This window comes from Taudactylus pleione, unplaced genomic scaffold (assembly GCF_031769625.1).
Source record: "Taudactylus pleione unplaced genomic scaffold, aTauple2 ptg000129l, whole genome shotgun sequence".
Lineage (NCBI taxonomy): Eukaryota > Metazoa > Chordata > Amphibia > Anura > Myobatrachidae > Taudactylus > Taudactylus pleione.
The window spans coordinates 6,369,768-6,391,918 of record NW_028284531.1 but is presented as its reverse complement, the minus strand read 5'-3'; the positions used below and the strand labels follow the sequence as shown (position 1 = coordinate 6,391,918).

Sequence of the window (22,151 nt, the reverse complement as noted above, 5' to 3'; positions counted from 1 at the left end):
ACTAAATTTTGCATCTAGCAGTCTGTTATGAGTCAAGAAGGCTGCTCCATGCAAACCTCCTAGAACCCAGGCTAGCGAGGTCTTCCGCCACTAACAGCCACCCATTGTTCCCTTAGAACTAGGCACGTTCACCGGTACTTAGATGGCCGCCTGGTCTAAATACTCAGGGTAGTAGTGGTTTGTACGAATACCCAACGGCATCCAGTGGTGATGTGAGAAACAGGAAACAAAAAGTCAATGGCACGGCAAAGGAGCCGATGGTGCAGCTTGAGAGCTGACGGTATGGCTTAGAAGCCGATGGTGCGGCTAGAGAGCCGGTACACAAGTTGGTGTACTGAAAATGCGGCTTTGATAGCAGATGGTGTGGCTTGAGAGCCGGTACACAAGTTGGTGCACTGAAGATGTGGCTTTGAGAGCCGATGGTGTAGCTTAGAGCTGGTCGCAGAAGTTGATGAAGTGTTGTAGCAGCTTTGAGAGCCGATGATGTGGCTTAGAGCTGGTAGAAGTTGATTAACTGCTGTATCGGCTTTGAGAGCCGATGATGCGGCTTGAGAGACGGTACACAAGTTGGTGTACTGAAGATGCGGCTTTGAGAGCCGATGGTGCGGCTTAGAGCCGCTAGCAGAAGTTGATGAAGTGTTGTAGAGGCTTTGAGAGCTGATGGCAGCACGGAAGCTGCTGGTGTGGCTGGGAAGCCGATGGAGTGGCTTGGGAGCCGGTGGCTCTGATGGACCTTGTTCCAAATGCGACAGGGCCAGAGACAGAAGGCGAAACTGGTAAACTGAGGTCGAAAGAATTTGCTCTGGGATGTTGACCTGTGACACAGAAAAGAGGAGACACAGAAGAAGTTGAATGACACCAGTCGTTAAAAGCAAATTCAGCCACCGGCAGATGGGAAACCCAGTCATTATTTGGAGACATAACAGCATAAACACTGCTCCAGGGACTGGTTAACACGCTCATTGGATTGTGGATGATAACCTGAAGAAAGGCTGAGGCAGATGCCCAAGGAAGAACAGAAGGCTCTCCAAAATTGTGCCACAAATTGTGTTCCTCGGTCTGACACTATATCCTCCGGAAGACCATGCAGATGAAAAACGTGCTGTCCTCACTTTACTGGAACCCCGCAGCTTCCATTCTGGTTAACGGCCTCTCATCGACTTGTTTTCCCATTAGGAATGGTACCTGCCAGGGCTGTTCTCTCTCCCCTCTTTTATTCGCCCTGGTGATGGAGCTGTTGGCTGCAAGGATTAGATTTAATCGCCATATCTCGGGTATCCATGTTGGACACAATGATCACAAAGTTGCCTTGTATGCAGATGACGTGATTTTAAAACTCACTAATCCGCACATATTCCTTTCACACTTATTCGATGAAATCAAGATTTATAGGCAATTTTCTAATTATAAACTTAATACAGATAAAACGGAAATCTTAGACCTTCATGTCCCAACCTCTCAACTCCGCCTCCTTCAATCCTCGCACCCATTTAGGTGGCAGACGGATAAACTTAAATACTTGGGAGTTTATCTAACCAAATCACACTCCGCTCTCTATGCAGCTAATTTCTCAAGATTACTTTCCTCAATAGCATCAGAGCTATCTGCCTGGAATGGGCTATTCTTATCCTGGATAGGACGTACGGCTGCGGTCAAGAAGACTATACTCCCTCGTCTCTTATACCTATGGCAAACACTCCCAATACATATCCTCACCCCTGTACTAAAAAATCTCCAAATTGAGATTTCACATTTTATTTGGGCTGGGAAAAAACCTAGAGTTAAGATGCGCCTACTTCAAAAGCACCGCGACTCTGGAGGGCTGGACGTCCCCTATCTTATTAAATATTTCGTGCAACACAACTTACTTCATATGTTTTATGGCATGCTCCTCCCAATCAAAGGATTTGGACATCTATTGAGGCAGATACCTTACAGTTGTACTCACCCTCTAGTCTTCTTTGGTGCGCTCCTCATACTCGCCCAAGTACTGTCAAACTCTTACCGACTGTGCGCTTCACATTGTCTACATGGGATTTCTGTGTTCGACATTATGAGTTGCGTTCGTCACACCCTCTTTTTGTCCCACTTTGGAATAATCCGGCATTTCACGGGTATGAATCACCTAGCTTTTAGCCACTGGACCTGTCATAATATTCTTTTTTTTTCTCAACCTTGCACCTCTCTGAACGTTCCCTGATTTTGCTGACCTTCAGTCTCGTTTTTCTTTACCTCATAAAGTATTTTACCAATTTTTACAATGATGTCACTTTCATAACTCCCTCAACAAATCATCCACCCTCATTAATAAGACCCCTACAGAATCAATATGTCAATATCACCATTCAACTAGAGGGCTAATTTCAAACTTATACCAACTATTGCTTTCCCATGACCAACCCCACAATGAAACGCATGAGATAGCGTGGGAAAGAGATCTGTGTGAGACCCTGACCCCCGAGGATTGGTCCGAAATTAGGCTGGCAATTGCTAAGAGCTCGATATCGGTCTGAATAAAAGAAAATTCCTACAAACTTTACTACCGTTGGTACTTCGTGCCCTCCCATCTACATTCAATTTACCCCTTGTCTTCTTACCTATGTTGGAGATCATGTGGTCAATGGGGAACCCTGCTGCATATTTTGTGGACATGTCCTCTTATTCAGCAGTTCTGGGCTGAAGTTCATAAATTAATTAGAACTATAGTCCATGTACAAATTCCCACATCTCCTTCTTACACCCTGCTATCCCGACCCATTCCTAATGTTTTGCGCACACAGCAAAAATTTATCAAACAAATTTTAAACACGGCCAAATGTCAAATCGCAGCTTGCTGGAAATCTTCTGCCCCACCCTCTTTGTCTGCTACCATTAATGCTGTCTGGTCCACATATAGATTAGAATGCATCACGTCAGTTATTCATGACACTCCAGACCAATTTGTCAAAACTTGGTCCTTTTAGACAAGTCATTTTGGGGCTGAACCTCTCCTAACTACTATGTAGCCTCACTCTTCCCATACCAGGAAGCGATGATACAACTACCTAGTGCTGACTGGCTCCCCCCCACTCCTCTTTGCCCTCTTCCCCATTCCTCCTAAACCCTATCATATTGACCATCTGTTTGCCCATCAATGTCATATGTTGCTACTCATTTAAATCTACCATGACACCCGTGTATTAATGTTTTATAATTACTATGATAGTGGCAAACATATGCTCTTGTTTATATTTGTCATGTCTCCATTTCTATTGTATAGTTTTGCAATGTCTTTTCTATTGCTACCACATGACATTTTTTTGCAATATTTTTTATATTTCAATAAAAAGAATTTTCAAAAAAAGAAAAACGTGCTGAAGAAATAAATCGGAAAGCTGATTAGCAGAGAAACGACAACGACAAAATCCATGGCTGTGTGGGTCCAAGGTCTTTTAGGTATGGAGAGAGGCAAACCAGAAGGGGCTGTCCGAGGTGTTTTGTTTCGAGCACAGATCTCACATGCCAGGACAGATTCACGAACATCTTTGAACAGAGAGGGCCACCAGACTACACGAGAGAGTAACTGAACTGTCTTACTAATACCAGGATGACCGAAAGCCCGTTGAGAGTGGAAATCCAGTAAGACCGACTTCCTGAATCTTTCCGGAACAAATAAAAGACTGGGAGATTTTTCTGGAGGAGATTCTAACTGACAGGCCTGAACAAGCTTAGCTAAGTTCCGGGTGATAACACAGTGTATGCGGAACTCTGGGATAATTGGTTCGTCAGAGCAAGTGGTCTGCTGGACTGGAACAAAGCTCCTGGAGAGAGCGTCAGCCTTGATGTTATTAGAACCAGGATGGAAGGAGATAAAGTAATTGAAGTGGGTAAAGAATAGTGCCCAGCGTGCTTGCTGGGAGTTCAGTCTCTTGGCCGATTGGATATATGATAGGTTCTTATGGTTGGTAAGAACCGTGACTTGATGTTTGGCCCCCTCAAGCCAGAGTCTCCAGTCCTCAAAGGACCATTTAATTGCGAGTAACTCCCAATTCCCCACATCATAATTGTGCGCTGCCGAGGTAAATTTGTGGGAAAGGTAAACACAAGGATGCAATTTGTTGTCGAGTGAATCTCTCTGGGATAGGATGGCTCCAGTTCCAATCTCGGAGGCGTCCACTTCAATAATGAACAGAAAATCCAGGTTAGGATGACGGAGGACTGGAGCCTGTGTGAAGGTGGTCTTAAAAGCCTCAAAAGCCTGAACAGCCTTAGACGTCCAGTTGAAAGTGTCTGCTCCTTTCTTAGTCAGTTCTACTATGGGTGCCACTATAGTAGAAAAACACTTGATAAATCTTCTATAGTAATTGGCAAAGCCGAGGAAGCACTGAATAGCTTTAAGGGTGGTTGGTGGGACCCACTCCAGTACGGCTTTGACTTTACCCGGATCCATGGAAAAGCCCTGGGAGGATAATGTAACCCTGGAACAAGACTTGGGCAACATCAAAATCACATTTCTCCAGTTTAGCGTAGAGGTGATTCTCTCGCAATTTTTACAAGACTTGACTGAAATGCTGGTGATGTTGGTCTACAGACTGAGAGAAGATAAGGAAGTCATCAAGATAAACGACCACAAAACTTCCCAGGAACTCTCGGAGGACATCGTTGATCAGATCTTGGAGTACCACTGGAGCGTCTTCCCCCCCTAATATGCACCTCGGAGGTCGCTCTTAGAGAAGATGTTGGCTTGGCGCAGCTGATTGAAGAGCACAGAGATTAGAGGTAGCGGGTAGGAGTTTTTGACGGTAATGTTTCTCAGATCCCTATAGCCAATGCAAGGACGGACAGTCCCGTCCTTTTTCTCAACAAAGAAAAATCCAGCCCCAACCGGTGATTTAGAGGGGTGGATATATCCCTTTGCCAATGCATCCTTGATGTAATCTTTCATTCCCATGTCCTCTGGAATGGATAGTGAAAACAACCGGCCCTTAGGTAGTTTGGCACCTTGAAGTAAATTGATGGCACAGTCGTATGGCTGATGTGGAGGAAGGACATCCGCCAGCTGTTTGAAAAAACCATTGGCATAATCATGGTACTTAACTGGGATGGCGGGAGGAGTTTCGGTAACCGCAGGTTGAAGTGCCCGAATAGGAACTACAAGACAGCGAGTTTGACAGACATGTCTCCACTTCACTATTTCCCCGGAGGACCAATGACAGGATTATGATCCCTGAGCCAAGGGAGACCGAGAACGATTGGTGCTAAAGGGCACTGGAGAAGATAAAAAGAAATTGTCTCTGAATGCAGGACTCTGGCTGACATACAAGGAGGATGTGTTTTTTAATGTGACCACTGGAAACCAATCCTCCATCCAGAACGCAGATAGGGATTTCCTGATCCAATGAAATGGATCAGGCGACTTGAAGAAAAAAAAATCCATAAAATTGCCAGCTGCCCTACTATCCAGCAATGCTGAAGTGGTTAGAGAGGAGTTGACAAGTTGGATGGCTGCAGGGACTAGTACCGAGTTCTTGGTGGAACTAGGAGCCAGGCCTAAATGCAATTTCTCCTGAACATTTAGGCCTTGCCTTTTACTGGCCTGAGTGGACAGTTGCTCACACTATGCCCCTTGTCACCGCAATACATGCAGAGGCCTAGGGATAGTCTCCTGCGTCTCTCTTCAGATGATAACCGATATGCACCAATTTGCATTGGCTCCTCCGGATCAGAAGGTGCAACCCAAATATTAGAGCGAGGCGACTTGGTGGGGAGATTCTGTTCCCGACTACGTTCCCGGAGACGTTGGTCAATCCTGATGGCCTTATGCATGAAGTCATCCAAGGACTCTGGAGGAGGATGTTGGATGAGGATATCATTGATGGCTTCAGAGAGACCAAGACAAAATTGGCTGCGCAAGGCCGGGTCATTCCAACCAGAATCGGTTGCCCACCTGTGGAATTCTGAAGAGTAATCCTCCATTGCCTTCTGACCCTGTCTGAGGGAATGCAATTTAGACTCGGCCAGGGCAGTTCTGTATGGGTCATCATACAATAACCCCATGGCTGTAAAGAAGGTATTGATGGATTGCAGCGAGGCATGAGTTGAGGGCAACCCAAAGGCCCAGGTCTGAGGATCCCCCTGGAGAAGGGAAATAACCAGTCCCACTCGTTGCGATTCTGTCCCCAAAGAAACAGGGTGTAACCTGAAGTACAGCTTACAACTTTCCCGGAAGTTAATGAACTGTCGGCGATCCCCAGAAAATTGATCCGGCAGGTTCAGTTTAGGCTCTTTGAGAGGAACTAGAGCAACAGGAGACCAGACCTCTTCAACACGCAAGGAGAGCTCTTGGACAAACTGAGTGAGCATTTGGATTTGTGCAGCAAGCAAATGGGCAGGATTCTGCGCCTGTTCCATGTTATCAACTTTTTTATTTTTGGGCCGACTATAATGTTATGATTCCCAAAGGCTGCTCCGTGCAAACCTCCTAGAACCCAGGCTAGTGAGTTCTTCCATCACTAACAGCCACCCGTTGTTCCCTTAGAACTAGGCATGTTCACCGGTACTTAGATGGCCGCCTGGTCTTAATACTTGGGGTAGTAGCAGTTTGCACGAATAACCAACGGAATCCAGTGGTGATGTGAGGAACGGGAAACAAAAAGTCAATCACACGGCAAAGGAGCCGATGGTGCGGCTTGAGAGCTAGCATTGTGGCTTAGGAGCCGATGGTGTGGCTTGAGAGCCGGTACACAAGTTGGTGAACTGGCTATGCAGCCTTGAGTGGCGATAATGCGGCTTAGAGCCGGTGGCAGAAGCTGATGAGTTGCTGAAGCGGCTTTGAGAGCCAATGGTGCGGCTTAAGAACTGATGGTGCGGCTTGAGAGACGGTACACAAGTAGGTGTTCTGAAGATGAAGCTATGAGAGCCGATGGTCCGGCTTAGAGCCAGTAGCAGAAGTTTATGAAGTGTTGTAGCGGCTTTGAGAGCCAATGGCAGCACAGAAGCTGCTGGAGCGGCTGGGAAGCCGATGGAGTGGCTTGGGAGTTGGTGGCAGCTCGGAAGCTGCTGGTGCAGCTGAGAAGCCGATGGTGTGGCTTGAGAGCCGGTACACAAGTTGATGAACTGGCTATGCGGCCTTGAGAGCTGATGATGCGGCTTAGAGCCGGTGGCAGAAGTTGATGAACTGCTGAAGCGGCTTTGAGAGCCAATGGTGTGGCTTGAAAGCCGGTGCACAAGTTGGTGTACTGAAGATGCGGCTTTGAGAGCCGATGGTGTGGCTTAGAGCCGGTAGCAGAAGTTGGTGAGCTGCTGAAGCGGCTTTGAGAGCTGATGGTGCGGCTTAAGAACCGATGGTGCGGCTTGAGGACGGTACACAAGTTGGTGTACTAAAGATGAAGCTTTGACAGCCGATGGTCCGGCTTAGAACCGGTAGCAGCAGTTGATTAAGTGTTGCAGCGGCTTTGAGAGCCAATGGCAGTACGGAAGCCGATGGAGTGGCTTGGGAGCCAGTGGCAGCACGGAAGCTGCTGGTGCGGCTGAGAAGCCGATGGAGTGGTTATTGGAGTCGGTGGCAGCACGGAAGCTGATGGAGTGGCTTGAGAACCGATGGCAGCTCGGAAGCTGCTGGTGCAGCTGAGAAGCCAAATGAATGGCTTGGGAGCCAGTGGCAGCACGGAAGCTGCTGGTGCGGCTGAGAAGCCAATGGAGTGGTTATTGGAGTCGGTGGCAGCACGGAAGCTGCTGGTGCGGCTGGGAAGCCGATAACCGGTGGCTAGGTAATACAGCTGGAGAACCATGATATGGTATAGTGAGAAGGCACATAAAGCTGACCATGCAGCAGAGCCGAGAGACCAAAAGGAACACGAGGCGGCAAAAGGCTTGTACAAATAGGAGAAGTAAATCACGCCATGCTGTGGATAACACGTGACCTCCTGTGGCATGCAGATTGGCTAGAAACTGAGGAAACCGGAACAATAGCATCAGGAGAAGGTAAACTGCTAGAGGGAGACAAGTCATGACCACAACTTGTAACACAGTCATTGGTGGAGAATCAGCACATACATAACTTAGAACCTTTTCATACTCCCAGCTGTCCCTTGTTTTGCAGGACAATAAATATTTGATTTCAGTGGGCTTGCATACATATTTATGGGTGTAGTACCAGTAAGTAGGGCTATGCCCAATGCAAATTGGGGGCGTGGTCAGTTTTGCCCCAGTGTTTGACACTGGACTATAGAGTGGGGAGTTTTTATCCACAATGCATGGGGCTACTGGTCTTTCACTACACTGTCACCAAAATTCTCCTCCTCATGTAGAAGTTTTCCTCAAAGTAACTAGAGCAGGAGGCAATTATGTGGCATAGGACTATTACATAGCAGCAACTCTTCACCTTTATTTTTCAGCATTCAAATGTGTCCACACAATCCTATCCTTTTTACACCATTCAGCGTGAGAAGCCTGGCGTGATTCCCGTGCTGTGCAATTTTTCCTCAATTTTGCATCTTAGTTCGCGTAAGGCAAACTAGGTACTTTGGATAATGAAGGAATTAGTACAAAGTCGCAGATATAATATAATGATGCATGGTGCAGTCACTCGTATCGGACCTGTCTTCTGTGTTTTTATTTTATACAGATTGCGTACTTTGTCCTTCTACTTTGCCATTATTTAAAAATGTATGTTGTAACCCACAGATTGGAGGTTAGTGAAATTTTCAAAAAAATATATTTGTCTCATTCTGTATTTGGCCATGCAATGGAATTTGACCTCGACTGCTCCCAGTCCTACCCCAAACTCGCCACACAGCAGAATTAACTGACCATCTTTGTCCCAGCAATATTTATAGGGTATAGATATAATGAAATGTCAGTCTACCAAAAGAAAATGAGATGATCAGAACTTTAGACCTTCGGGGAAACATTAATGAGTGTGAATTCTCTTGGCCTGGACAGGCTTCCCTCTACTCCTGAGGAATACTTTATGACACCATGAAACTGCAGGAAGTGTGACAATCAGAATAGTGACGCAGGCTATTCACCTACATTAGTTGCATTTTGGCTAGAAATAGTTGCTGGTTTTCTAAAACTGAATGACAGATATATTTTAAGCTCTTCAGACCCCTACACTCAAGTATTTGCTCACGTTTTATATATTTTCACATATATGGTTATCCATATTCTTGCACTAAATACACATTGGAGTTGATGTAGAGTTGGGATTACGCCAGTTTGCATAATGTAAAATATGCAAAATGACTGCGCATACTCAGAAACAATGTACCCGCTTATGACTGGAGAGGCGGGATGTGAGAGGGAAGGGTAACTGTAATGTAGGCCAAATACAGTAAGTGCATGTTTCACATAATTGCAAACAGATGCACAGACAGGAATGTCAAAGCCTTAACAGTTGCCAGTGCCTGAGGATTGATGCAAAATACACACTTATGATTAGGACGATAATCAACACTAGCTAACTGCTCATGATTGGCTGAAAATGATTCAGAATGATGCAGGTTTTTTTGCATTGCTCATTCATACTGGCTGGTAGTGGAGCTGGGGATGTGGAAGACTGAGAGCAGCTGAGGCAAATAATCATCAGCAGGGACCCTGCAGAAAGAGAACGCACTAGGGGTCAGCACTCCCACAGGTACCCAACCTGTGTCTAGGAAAACTTTTTTTTCTAGCTATAGAGATGGAGAATTGTGGTTACCAGCAACCTTTACTTGTCTCACCCTATATTTCAGATTCAGAGTTTAAAAACACTCAACAGAAAATGAAAGGATTAAAGCTAGGTACATCCTGACCCGTTCATGAGATATCTTGTGTGACACGCCTCGGGTTTTAGTGCACCAACAGCAAAGTTCAGTTTAAAATGCAATCTAGCATTAAGCTGTACCCTCAGCAGATGACTTGGAGAATAGGAACCTTAGTTTATTATGTTACAATAAAGACAGGACACTCCAGATGACAAGTAGCCTGGGCAGGCAGCATCATTACTGTACCTCATCAAGTAAAAACATTCTGGAGCTGTGACAATAGGATTCTGCTTTGGGGAGATAGAAATTCTAGGAACATGATAATATGAACCTATTTCTGTATCTAGCCCAAGGTTACTGCAATGTGTTTCTCATCTTAAAAATTAAACTAGGGTGGGTATGTTTCAGTTGTCCATGGCCTTGTTTATGACTTTTACTGCAATATATAACAAACTAAACAGCATTATAATAAGTTGCTGCAAAGTTTTGTCCTTTGCTTATAACCCATCTGTATTCAATAACCATTTTAACTATATAACAATCAGTAACCTTTCTGAACAAATACCCTCCACATTGCCTCAAACTTTTGGGGGAATAGTTTATTGTAATGTTATGTGTAGTCAGTTTATACAGAATTATTTATTTATATAGATGAAGGAAAATTTGCTTAGGAATATCAGCGCATGACTCCCAAGTAGAAGCCATTATGTCCCATCCTGCTAATCTATTAAATCAAACCTGACACAGTTTGTTTGTCACGAATGATGCAGACCACTATTAAACGATTTATTTTATTTTATTTCTACTTTCATTCTTATTTTTAGTAAAACAGCCATCATTTATGCCAGAGTAGACCATGATCATGATACAGATAATTTTAAGCACTGTTAGTACCATATTTATTCCTGGGCTTCTCCTGTTTTTGTAGGTTGCTAACTAAATGATGTCCAAAGCTACACAGGCCATCTGCTCCAAAAGGAGTAGCGTACCATCTTTTTCTTTAAATTTTGCTTCTTATTCTCAACACCTACGCAGCAAATATAATAGAGACGCTGGACTTACTAGAATTAGTTTTACAGGAAAATGTTTTCCGTACAAAGTCGCAGATGAAGCACAATGGGACTTGGAGAGAGAAAAGCCGTAGCTGCTGCATCGTAGCACTTTGTATACAAATTCAGACTCAGTCGCGCACAGATGTACAAATGTTGCACATCAAACTGATCAGTGCAAGCTAGCAATGCAGTCTCGTCGCTCCCAGTTGTTTTATTTATGCAAATATTTTGATCAAAAAATATGCATGGTGAGGCTGAGTCGCCTGGGATCTGGTGCGCCGAGAGGGGCTATTTGCCACAACTAGAACACAGTATATGAGGACACATCTACATTAGTAATTTTTTAAAGCAAGATACCGAAATGCATCATTCACCTCACAATGGAGCAAATGTATGAAGCTCTGGAAAGTGATAAAGTGCAGAGTGATAAACGACCAACCAATCAGCTCACAACTGTCATGTTACAGACTGTGTTTGAAAAATGAGAGGTGGGAGCGGATTGGTTGGTCATTTATCACTCTGCACTTTATCACTTTCCACAGCTTCATACATCTGCCCCAGTGGCTGGAGGCATTCTGCAATCAGTTAGCATAACGGACTACAATCATAAATTAAACGCTACCACCTACATTTTACTTACAGTACTTAGTGATTACTCTCGCAGCAATACAGAATTGGCAAATCAATTTTGTCTGTCATTGTAAATATGGTATAAGGCAGTGGGGTGAGGGGAGAGGACCAGTTATAGCCAGGGCTATGAAAATATAAAGAAGCACCGGCGGCTGCTGCATGTAGGCGATTTCCTGGGGCACTGCCTAAAGGAAGGAGCAGGTTAGTTACATGTTCCAAATAGATGGTATTGCTTCCTGAGTCTGGTACATGCCTCTCCATATAATTTCTGTTTTGTTTGGGGTTACTCACATATACAAATTGGGAGTCTGGGTCTTAAAACATGTAATTCCTTTTTTTTTAGTTTTATATTCTCATATATTTTGTTTTTACTAAGCAATAATATCTAATGCCTGAATAAAACCATGCAAATAGATTTATGGCAATATATGTATATACATTAAATAGAAAAATCCAGATTTTGATGTGCTTTAGAGGAAGAACATGTGTTTAAGAAAGATTCACTTTGTGGTTAACCTCAAGAATATAAATTTCCTACCATTTAACTATTTGCTGTCAGAGCAGAGACAAGAGAAGAAATGAGTCACTCTCTGACCATGGTGCCAAAGGGGCTGATATTTTAGTAACTGATGTCATGGATTCATCATCATCTAATCAAACAGGAAGCCAAAAGCTTTTTTCTTGTTGCTGTAGTTGTCAAAACTTACAGACAGATGTCCACCAGCTGATCCAGCTCAGAGCAGCTGCATTCGTACATGTCTCTGCAGCTCACATGGCTCTGGTTCATGAGGTCTCCCAGCAGCTGGACGGCATTGGCAGGTGCCTCATCACAAACCTTCTTAAAGGCTAGAACTCTTGCAGCCTCGCTGTATACATGCTTAGCTCGCGGGTACAGCTTGAAGGTGGAAACTAGGGGGGAAGAAAATGGATGACAAATATAAAAGCACAGTAGTAGGTAGTGTCGATTAGAAACTGCGGTAATATCAGAGAAGACAATATTTCATAAAGGCAACATTTAAACCAGGGGTCTTCAACCTTGGCACTCCAGCTGCTGTGGAACTACACATCCCAGCATGCACTGACACCTTTTTGATATAACAGCATGCTAAAACTATGACAGTGCATGCTGGGATGTGTAGTTCCACAGCAGCTGGAGGGCCAAGATCGAAGACTCCTGATTTAACCACTTAACAGAGACTTTGTATGTGATTCGAATGCAGCCTGAAGTGCTTCAGCTGGCAATGTCATAAGGTTGCATCACATGAGACCGGCGCCGCCTTGCTGTGTTGTGCAGAACGGATCTCCTATGACTCCCCTGACCACCAACATCAGTGCTGGAATTATGCCATGTGTCATGCGAACGGCATTCTGAAGCACATGCACAGGGGATCAAAGTGTGAGGAGGGAAACTTGCAAGTGCAGAGATCATCTGCAGCAGGGGGGCCTGATCATCAATCCTCCCTGACCCATGGGGGGGGGGATAAATGGCATTGGTCACATGGTAGAAGGGGGGGGTTGCAAGAAATAGGGGCTTTTAATGGGGGTGGTTTATACAACAGGTATTTTATTACAGGTTGAGTCTCCCATATCCAAAATGCTTGGGACCAGGGGTATTTTGGATAACGGAATATTCCGTATTTTGGAATATTTGCATACCATAATGAAATATCCTGGGAATGGGACCAAAATATACACACAGAATGCATTTGTGTTATATACAACTTATACACACAGGCTGAAAGTAATTTTATACAATATTTTCAATAATTTTATGGCTCAAGCAAAGTTTGTGTACAGAAATGAAATAAATTTATGTTTCATATACACCTTATACACAAAGCCTGAAGGTAATTTTATACAATATTTTTAATAATTTGTGCCTTAGACAAAGTTTGTGTACATTGAACCATCAAAAATCAAAAGGTTTCATTATCTCAGTCCTGCCAAAATAATTCCGTATTTCGGAATATTTGGATATGGGAGACTCAACCTGTACTACTAAGGGCTGTCGAAGCTGGATTAGTGGCTGAGACAGAATCAGCGTAAAAATTAGCATGCGCGACGCCATCTTGCGAATAGCAGCTAGACTCCATCTTAAAAATAAGAATCTGCAAGACACCATTTTGCGACCAGCGCCATTTTAAGTTACAACTCACGAGCTAAGTACAGATGGCAATGTTTTTGATAATCTACCAAAAACAACTAGAAAAACAGCCTCCTGAGAAAAGTAAATAGAATAGACAATACACCAGAATACTGTGAGTATTTTACATACAAATTGGGAATCCCTGTATATAGACAAGTATAGTTGTGGCAATTGTAATATAACCCAGACATTGATCTACACAATTGAATTTGTCTGAATCCTAAACAGGTTTTAGTCTTACTCCCAGGCAGAATGGCCGGTAACACATTTGCATTGCAGTTTGAAACTGTAAGTAAGGAATGAGATATGTGTGTGTATGTGTGTGTGTGTGTGTGTGTGTGTGTGTGTGTATATATATATATATATATACACATGTATATGTTAAGTCCATCGTAGATAGAATCTCATGCATAAACACCGCACATTACGCAGTTGAGCTGCTAACATGACGCTCAGTAGCGAATGCACAATATCCTGCATGCGAACGCTGCTTATTAGCTGCATGCGTGCACATCTGCCCCAAATCAGATAAACCTAACTAGCGTCTTTTCCCACATCCCTAATACTTACATCATGCACACTTACACAAAAGGTTCCATAGCTATAAAGTAAAAGATCCAAGTTTTATTCATTTATTACAAATTCTTTGAAATAAAGACTATTTTGGTATCTAAGGTTTAATTCATGATAAGTAAGCCGTGTTTGATATTTTACTGATCCGCACTTTATCCACAGCTTTCCGGTATCAACGGTGTGAAGATCGGAACATGCGTTCGCAACTTATGGACCGTAAAGACAAAGAACCAAAATGTATTTTTGTGAAACCAACAGCCTAGATTTGCATGCAGGGGAAATAGAGGAGGCAACAAGCTGTTTGAGGCTGTTCTGTGTCCATTTGAATCAACCTGTTAAATGCCCTGTAACAAATGCGCCCCCACTGGGAACCAATGGGATCAGCAACAAACTCCTCTATTGTGTTGTCTATTTCTGGGGGGGTATAAATATGTGTGCTCTGACCCTGGGTTTCTAGTCTTCTTACTGAATGCTGATTGACGGAGGTTTCTTGCTGATGCCGGGATCTGGTCCAGAGCGCATGCGTATGTATAACTGTACTTGGGTCTGTATAATTTCTTTGCGCTAAATTGTACTTAGATTATAGCGTGTAACTGACTGTACTTTTACTTGAATAATACTTTGTGCTTTGGAACCACAGGTTCAAGGTCTGGAGTCTTTATTTACTGTATGACTGCGTACGCAAAATAGTGTCATCCTTAGAGGTTTATAGGAAGGATATTAGAAGGTATACGCAGGAGTGTATAGAGGTTCAAATCCAGAATCCTTAGGGTGCGTGGGAGATACTACTATTAGGATTTATGACCACTGGGGGTTATTTTATAATGGGGCCCTATGGACATGAGTGATGGGGGGGTGCAAAATACCCCTTAGATATATTTTTTTTATAAAAATATTTAAAAAGATCCAAAAAATTCTTTAACTTTATTAAATAATAAAAAAAGACAAGTTCTGAGCTGTTTTGTGAGAGAGAAAATCATTAGTTAAGTGGTTAAAAGGCTGAGAAGCTTGGCAATTGCCTGACAGAATAAACAGAAGATAACATAAAAAATCAAGGCTAATTATGTACAAGACGTACATGTGCGCTACGCTCCATTATTAACTTTTATTTATAAGATACCACAAAATGTACAATTCATAGTAAAAGGGCATTAGAACTTAGATAATGATTTTGCCGCCTAACTCGTATCTTCAATTCTCTCTATCACACAAGAATAAGACTGTCAGAAGCTCTCTGGAAGGAGATGAAGAAACTGTGGAGAAAAGACCCACAATAACACAATAATGGCATTCTAGTGAAGAGTGACCTCTGCAATCAGACTTGGTACCGCCTTCTAAAAAGCAATTTCCTATAGTAAAAAAATTAGTATGCTGGTATGTTAGTATATTTCCAATAGACAAAAACAAATGAAATTAATAAAAAATATATATACAAATTTAGATTGCTCCTACTAAACTGTGCAAGTATTCTTCCTGATAGTCATTTAATAATCAAAGTAGGAATATGCCATTTAATTATATAAATTTGTGCTGGACTCCCAAGCAACCAATATAACCATCAGTGATCCTATCTCGTATGTTCTTCGAAGTAAACAACAATAACTATCCACGCCACCTGTGCTCCTTGTCTGTTGTCTCCAAGTCCGATACGGTGTTCTTGCCCTTACCGTGTGCTCATCCAATGCCAAACTCAGTCCAAGTAACTTACCACTGCTGAAGCTATAGTATAGGGAGATATCTTACTTTCGCGCTCGGTCCAGGCTGAAGTTAATGGGGATTTTTTTAGGGGCCTAATCAGACACGAAAAAAAATCCCCAATAAATAGCTTGTTAATGGGTGCCACGACTATGTTAACACACAGGTCCGGGAACTTAACCTGGATTCTATGTGTTAATGGCCGTTACCAGGGTAATTGAACGGGCGAGAAAAAGGGGCTCTAATTGAATAGCCCTAGGCGTTAAAGTCCAAGGCTTTTTCATACCCGGTACATTAACAGAGCTAATTAAATTCCTCCCTTAGTCTGTCATTTTATTGCTGTATGTGTCTACAACACAGTGTAAATTAAAATGTCAAGTTACATTGTTACTATGTATATTGTTTGTGCAACACTTTGTGGTTACTTAAAAATAAAATAATAATTATAAGGATGACACTCAACTGTACTTGTCCATTGCTGTACAAAGAACCCAATACCAATCTTAAATAGCTGTCTAGCTGAGCTCCAGGAATGGATTGTGTTAAAACAGAGGTACTTATCATAGGACTTCATTATAAAAGAACAAGACTACAGCTGGAACAATGGACTTCACTTAAGCTTGGTGGTTCAGAGTTGCAAAGCTCTGATCATGCGTAGAATATTGGTGGTGTCCAAAATTGTAGCTTAGACATTATGCATGACCAAATCCTCATTCTTTCATCATAGGAATATAGCTATAATCAAGTAATTGCTTCCCTCATAAGATCTTTGTACACTCATATATGCATTTGTACAGTAATCTCCAGCTTGGGCTATTGCAATGCATTCTACCTATGTCTCTCAGCAAAAGAATTGCACTACTTGCAGCTGGGACATATTGCACTGCCTAGGCTGTTATCTAACTAGCCCAAGTCCTGCCACATAACATCCAAATTCTACTTCCTTCACTGGCTGCAAGACAGCAAAATCTATTTTGAGATTATTTTACAGACTTTCAAAGCCAGCTTATGAGTCCTTATACTCCCTCTCACTTACTTTGATCAGTAGATAAGGACTATTAGAAGTACTGTACTTAGAATCTCCCATACTTCATTTAGGGGTTGGGTTTTTAGCTTTGTAGCTCAGACTCTCTGTAACTTACAGCCTCATACAGTTGGTAAGGTCTCCACTCTAGAAACTTCAAAAATAGAACAAAGACTTACCTCTTTACTCAAGCTGGTCATTAGTGCCCTTTATTTTCCAAATATAAAGTAAAATGTGTATCTCTCTTCTGTAGTCTGCTAATAGATTTATTATATATCATGTGTTTTTAAATCTGCAAATGTAAAGCACTTTGTATCCTATTGTAAGAAATGCCCTATATAAATAGAATTAATATTGAGAGGTCAAACCCAAAAAGAACCTCCTGCCACAATTCTACAAAAGCTTCCTTCCGCAATATAAACACACAAAACAGTTATTTTAAAAAAAATATATACTGTAGCACCAAAATACTCAAGCTTATAATTTGTAGTAAAATATCAGTTTTTAGGTTAGGTTAATTAGCACAGATAGTATATCGTTCCAGATAGATTACAATAGGAAAAGTGGTTAGTGGGTCTAAGTCACACAGCAATGCTGGTTTAGCAATCAGAGGGGTGTTTGTGCATATAAGGAGAAGTAATGGTATTTTTGAGTGAGTGGGTGGTAGTTATATAGAATAGGCTAGGGAGGTTAAGGAGGTGGTTGGTTAGTTTGATACGCTAAGTAAAAGGTGAATTTTCAGAGAACATACAGGGGTTATATTGAAATATAGGACTCAAACAAACCCAAAATGTTACAAATTTCACTAATTAGATCATTTAAGTTTTTTACTGTCATAATGTCTGACATTGTTGAGAATGTTCCAGATTTTGAAAGAAGAACATGGAAGTTTGGGAAGACTGTTCAGGGTGCCAGAATGGGTGGTTGGCAACCAAAATCCTCTGTACCAGTGGCATAGTGGTTTATTCTAATACTGCAGCTACCACCATATTTATTCAGTTACATATTTTTTAGTTTTATGCTGTGCCGCATTGATATTTTTTATCTGTCGTCATCTTTGTTTATTAAGCTCCATCTCATTTATAGATTTTCATGAGGTTTCTTTCCAGATTGTCCACCTGACAAAAAAAATCATCTTGTCTGTCAACGTTACATCTTTCTCGAATTCCCTCATTCAATTAAAAAAAATACTTGTCCAATAAGTAGACCCGGTGGAGGAATGAGAAGATATGGTCTGTCATTGTGATAATATGTGGCGTGGAGGACGCAGGGACACGGGCATCTGCAGCTAGCTCCACGGATCTCTGAGGACCAGCAGGGACTATACTGTGCACGTCTCTTCCCAAAAGAAAAGGGGAAGCTATAAAAGTAGAATGCAAAAGAGAGGGAAAGGAACAGATATATCAGACCTGCTGAATGTTCAAAATGGGATACAGTCAAAATCCTGGCAAAGGGGATGTTGGCACTTAGAATACCGGCACCAGAATCCCGACGGTAAGTAGTGGGGTTAGGGGGAGGGGTAGCGTTAGGCACTACGGAGGTTAGGATTAGGCACTAGACGGGGGAGGGTTAGGTTAAGGGTGCGAGGAGGGGGAGGTTAGGCTAGGCACTGGGGAAGGAGGGTTAGGGGTAGAGAGGGGGGATGGTTAGGATACCCACCGAAAGGTGTCGGTATCCTAACCCTGTCTCGATGCCGGCATCAGGATTTAGACCGCTGGTATCCCCAGCGCCGGCATCCCATACTCAACCCGTTGGAAACACCCATATCAGGCTAATGGGAGGTATATTCATATAGGACAATAACCTGCCACCATAATGTAGAGCAAGTGTACTTCACTACCAACCACTCAAATGAAAGCTCATACCAACAGAAAATCTAATTGTTATTCTGGCAGTCATGATGCCTAATAAAAACATGTTATATCATTGTGCCTGTGCATACACGGAAACCTAAAGACGCTACATGTGCAAAATCAATAAAAGTCCTTTCAAGAAACATTTCACCACTGTACTACTCAGAATAATGCTTTAGTGAAAAGGGATCACACTGTCAGCAAGAAATAATGCAAGATTATTATCAGGTTTCGAGATGTTATAATAAAAAAGACATTTTTGAATGCTCTTCTCATTTATACTACAATATTGAGATGAAGATTTTTTTTTCATAATAATCCAACTCACATAATTATTTATAACAATCAATAAGTTATACAATGCCAAAACATGCATGACAATCACATTGGAGGGAATAGAATTCATAGTTACTCTTTGACACCTATCAACTATGTTTTTCATTCTGACTCTGAACGCCTGGTAAGGGAACAGAGGAGTCAACTCCATTTCAGGAAACACTATTTTGTCAGAGAAAAAAAAGTGGCATTAATATTACTGAAGCTTGTTATAGATTGATGATAGAGAAGTTGGTGTAAGAGTGATAACTTTACATGAGGATCTTGTAGATTATGTGATTATCAATTTAAATTATCTTGTTTCATACTATAAGCAACAGATGTTTGATCAATTGACCTTTTAATAGGTAATATTATATGAGGGTGGTTCAATAAGTAAGGTAACAAGACCTCTCACGTTTGTAATGTTCTCTATTTCATTCAAATTTCCCGCAGACCAGAGCAGGTAGACCACTGCTTCTTTTCACGGCCATTAGACTGCGCCTTATATCGGTCAAACTGTCTCAATATCAGTTTTAAGATGACGGGGCTGGAAGAAACATGGTCAAACATTGAGGATGCGTAGTGTGATCAGATTTCTGTATCTAAAGGGCACATAAGCACCTGAAATTCATCGCCAACTTGTTGAGGTGTACGGTGATAAGGTCATGTCACAGAAACAGGTTTGAGTTTGGTGCACTGCCTTTGATAACGGCAGGACAGACGTTCAAGATGAGCAGCAATCTTGCCGGCCAAGCACATCCACCACAGATGGCAATTTGTGCCGCATTGAAGGTCTGATTCAGGAGGACAGATGCATTCGAGTCAGTGATATTGCTGACGTACTGAACATCTCAGTGGGTGGGTACTGTGCACAACATTGTTCATGAGAAACTGGGGTACAGGAAAAAGTATTCATGCTGGGTACCAAAGCAACTCACAGAACTTTACAAAACCAATAGGATGGGATTGTCTCTTGTGCACTTGAAACGGTACCATGAGGAGAAAGTGCAGTTCCTGCAGTGTATTGTTACAGGGAATGAACGTGGGTGTATCATGTGACACCGGAGATGAAGCAATTATCCATGACAATCATCCAAGGCATCATCGCCACCTTCAAAGAAATTCAATACAACTCCATCAGCAAAGAAGGTAATGACAACCGTGTTTTGGGACCACAAGGGTGTGCGCGTCTTGCCGATTTCCTCAGCAAGGGAGATACTGTGAATGCTGTTCGCTATTGTAAACACATTGAGCCGGTTGCGGAGGACAATTCGTCGAAAATAACCTGGGTTGCTGCGAACAGTCATATTGCTGCATGATAACACCAGGCCACTCTTAAAACCACGTGTGAGTTGTTACGGTGCTACGATTAGGAGTTACTGGGCTATCCTCCCTACAGCCCTGACCTGGCACTGAGTGATTTCCATCTCTTTGGACCATTGAAGAAGCACCTGGGTGGAAGGCGACTCGCAGCAGACTGTAAAGTTCCGCAGGCCGTCATATCCTGGCTTCAGTCGCTGGACACTGATTTTGTCTATGCCAGGATAGATTCCTTGGTGTACAAATGCTTAAACAAGTACGGGGACTATGTGGAAATATAATCTGCACCAAGGCCATACTATTGATTATACGTATATGTACGAGTTGAATAAATTTACGCAATGAGAGGTTTTATTACCTTATTTATTGAACCACCCACGTATGTGCCAATAAAACAAGTGTTAGAGTAAAGTACCGTACAATAAATATTTAACTAGTTTCCTCCTTGTGAACAATTCTGATGATCACAGTGTATTCTCAATCAAGTTTGCATTATGCAACATACACCTACTAAATCTGTATGAGGGAATTAAACTAGATTATGGAAAATACTTTGATAATGCTGCTAATCCAACAAAATCGTAAACCAAAAACAAATCATTAGGTCTCCACATTTAGTACTCCTGGGAACACTGATGAACTCTACACAATTCACAACACCATCAGCAAAATACACGACAAAAGTGATGTAATAAATCATTATACCATTGCTTGATAAATAAGATATAGATAAGTTAGAGGCATTTCAAGTCTCTATTAGTGCAGTGCTAGCTTAACTTGAATCTATTATAAGACACATCACCAATTAAGAATATAGGAGTAGTGTCTTCATGAATATATAAAGCTACAAACCTTAGGTACAGATGTGTCCATATACATCTTACTGCAGTCACGGTAAAAAAATCCTTGCGGTATGCCAGGTCCCGTGAGACTCTGCTAGTGCCGCGACTAGGGGATGCGGTCAAAATGCCGATGGCCGGGAAGCAGTCTGACTAAATCCTGGCATCTAAATCCAGACGCAGGACTAAAGACAGAAGTCGAAATCCCGATGCTTGTCAAGATCCCGACGCCAGAATCTAGACAGACTGCTTACCGAACAAAGGTAAGCCGGACACTGTTAGCACTTACCCGCTGGGGTGTAGGGGAAGGGTTAGGCACCACCCCGGAAGGGTTAGGTTTAGGGTGCGGGGAGGGGAAGTTAGGGTTAGGCACCACCGGGGGAGGGTAGGGCTAGGCACCCCCATGTGAGGCTTAGGTTTAGGGTGCGGGCTTAGGTTTAGGCATCCCGGGGGGGGGGGGAGGTTAGGGGTAGGCATCCCCCCGGGGGTTGGTTAGGCACCACTAAGGGAGGGTTATGGGGCGGACGAGAGGGTTAGGGTTCTTACCAGCCCCAGTCAGGATCTTCAGCGTTCGGGCTTGCGACGTCGGTATTTAGTCAGACAGCTTCCTGGCCGTCAGAATTTCATACCCAACCCACGACTAGTACGTACCAGCAGACTGTAATGATTAATTTTATATACAACGCTTGTATATCTGAGTGCGACTTATGGAGGGTACACACGGTCATACTGCTTGACGGTCAGATAACGATAATGATCATTATCTGATCGTCCTGCATGTGCTGGATCAAATATCCAGCACATGCAGCAACCCAATAACTACTGTAACGACCCGTGATCAACGATCCCTATAGTTAACAGGCTAACCTGGTCAATATCGACCAAGTTGGCCTGCATGCACGGGCGATGGTCGATATAGCTATCGATCATTCATGCCCGCGCATCTACTATCGTTTGGTCGTTTGAGGGGGCCATA

General features: G+C 42.7%; 1 protein-coding gene across 1 annotated transcript in view; it reads right to left on the bottom strand.

Annotated features, from left to right (window-relative positions):
• GALK2 (galactokinase 2) overlaps positions 1-22,151 on the bottom strand; it is a 245,251-nt gene that overhangs the window by 27,863 nt on the left and 195,237 nt on the right. Inside the window, exon 9 of the mRNA XM_088472801.1 lies at positions 12,115-12,316. Within this exon, the coding sequence (XP_088328927.1) occupies positions 12,115-12,316 (202 nt within the window). The remainder of the gene's footprint in view (positions 1-12,114; positions 12,317-22,151) is intronic.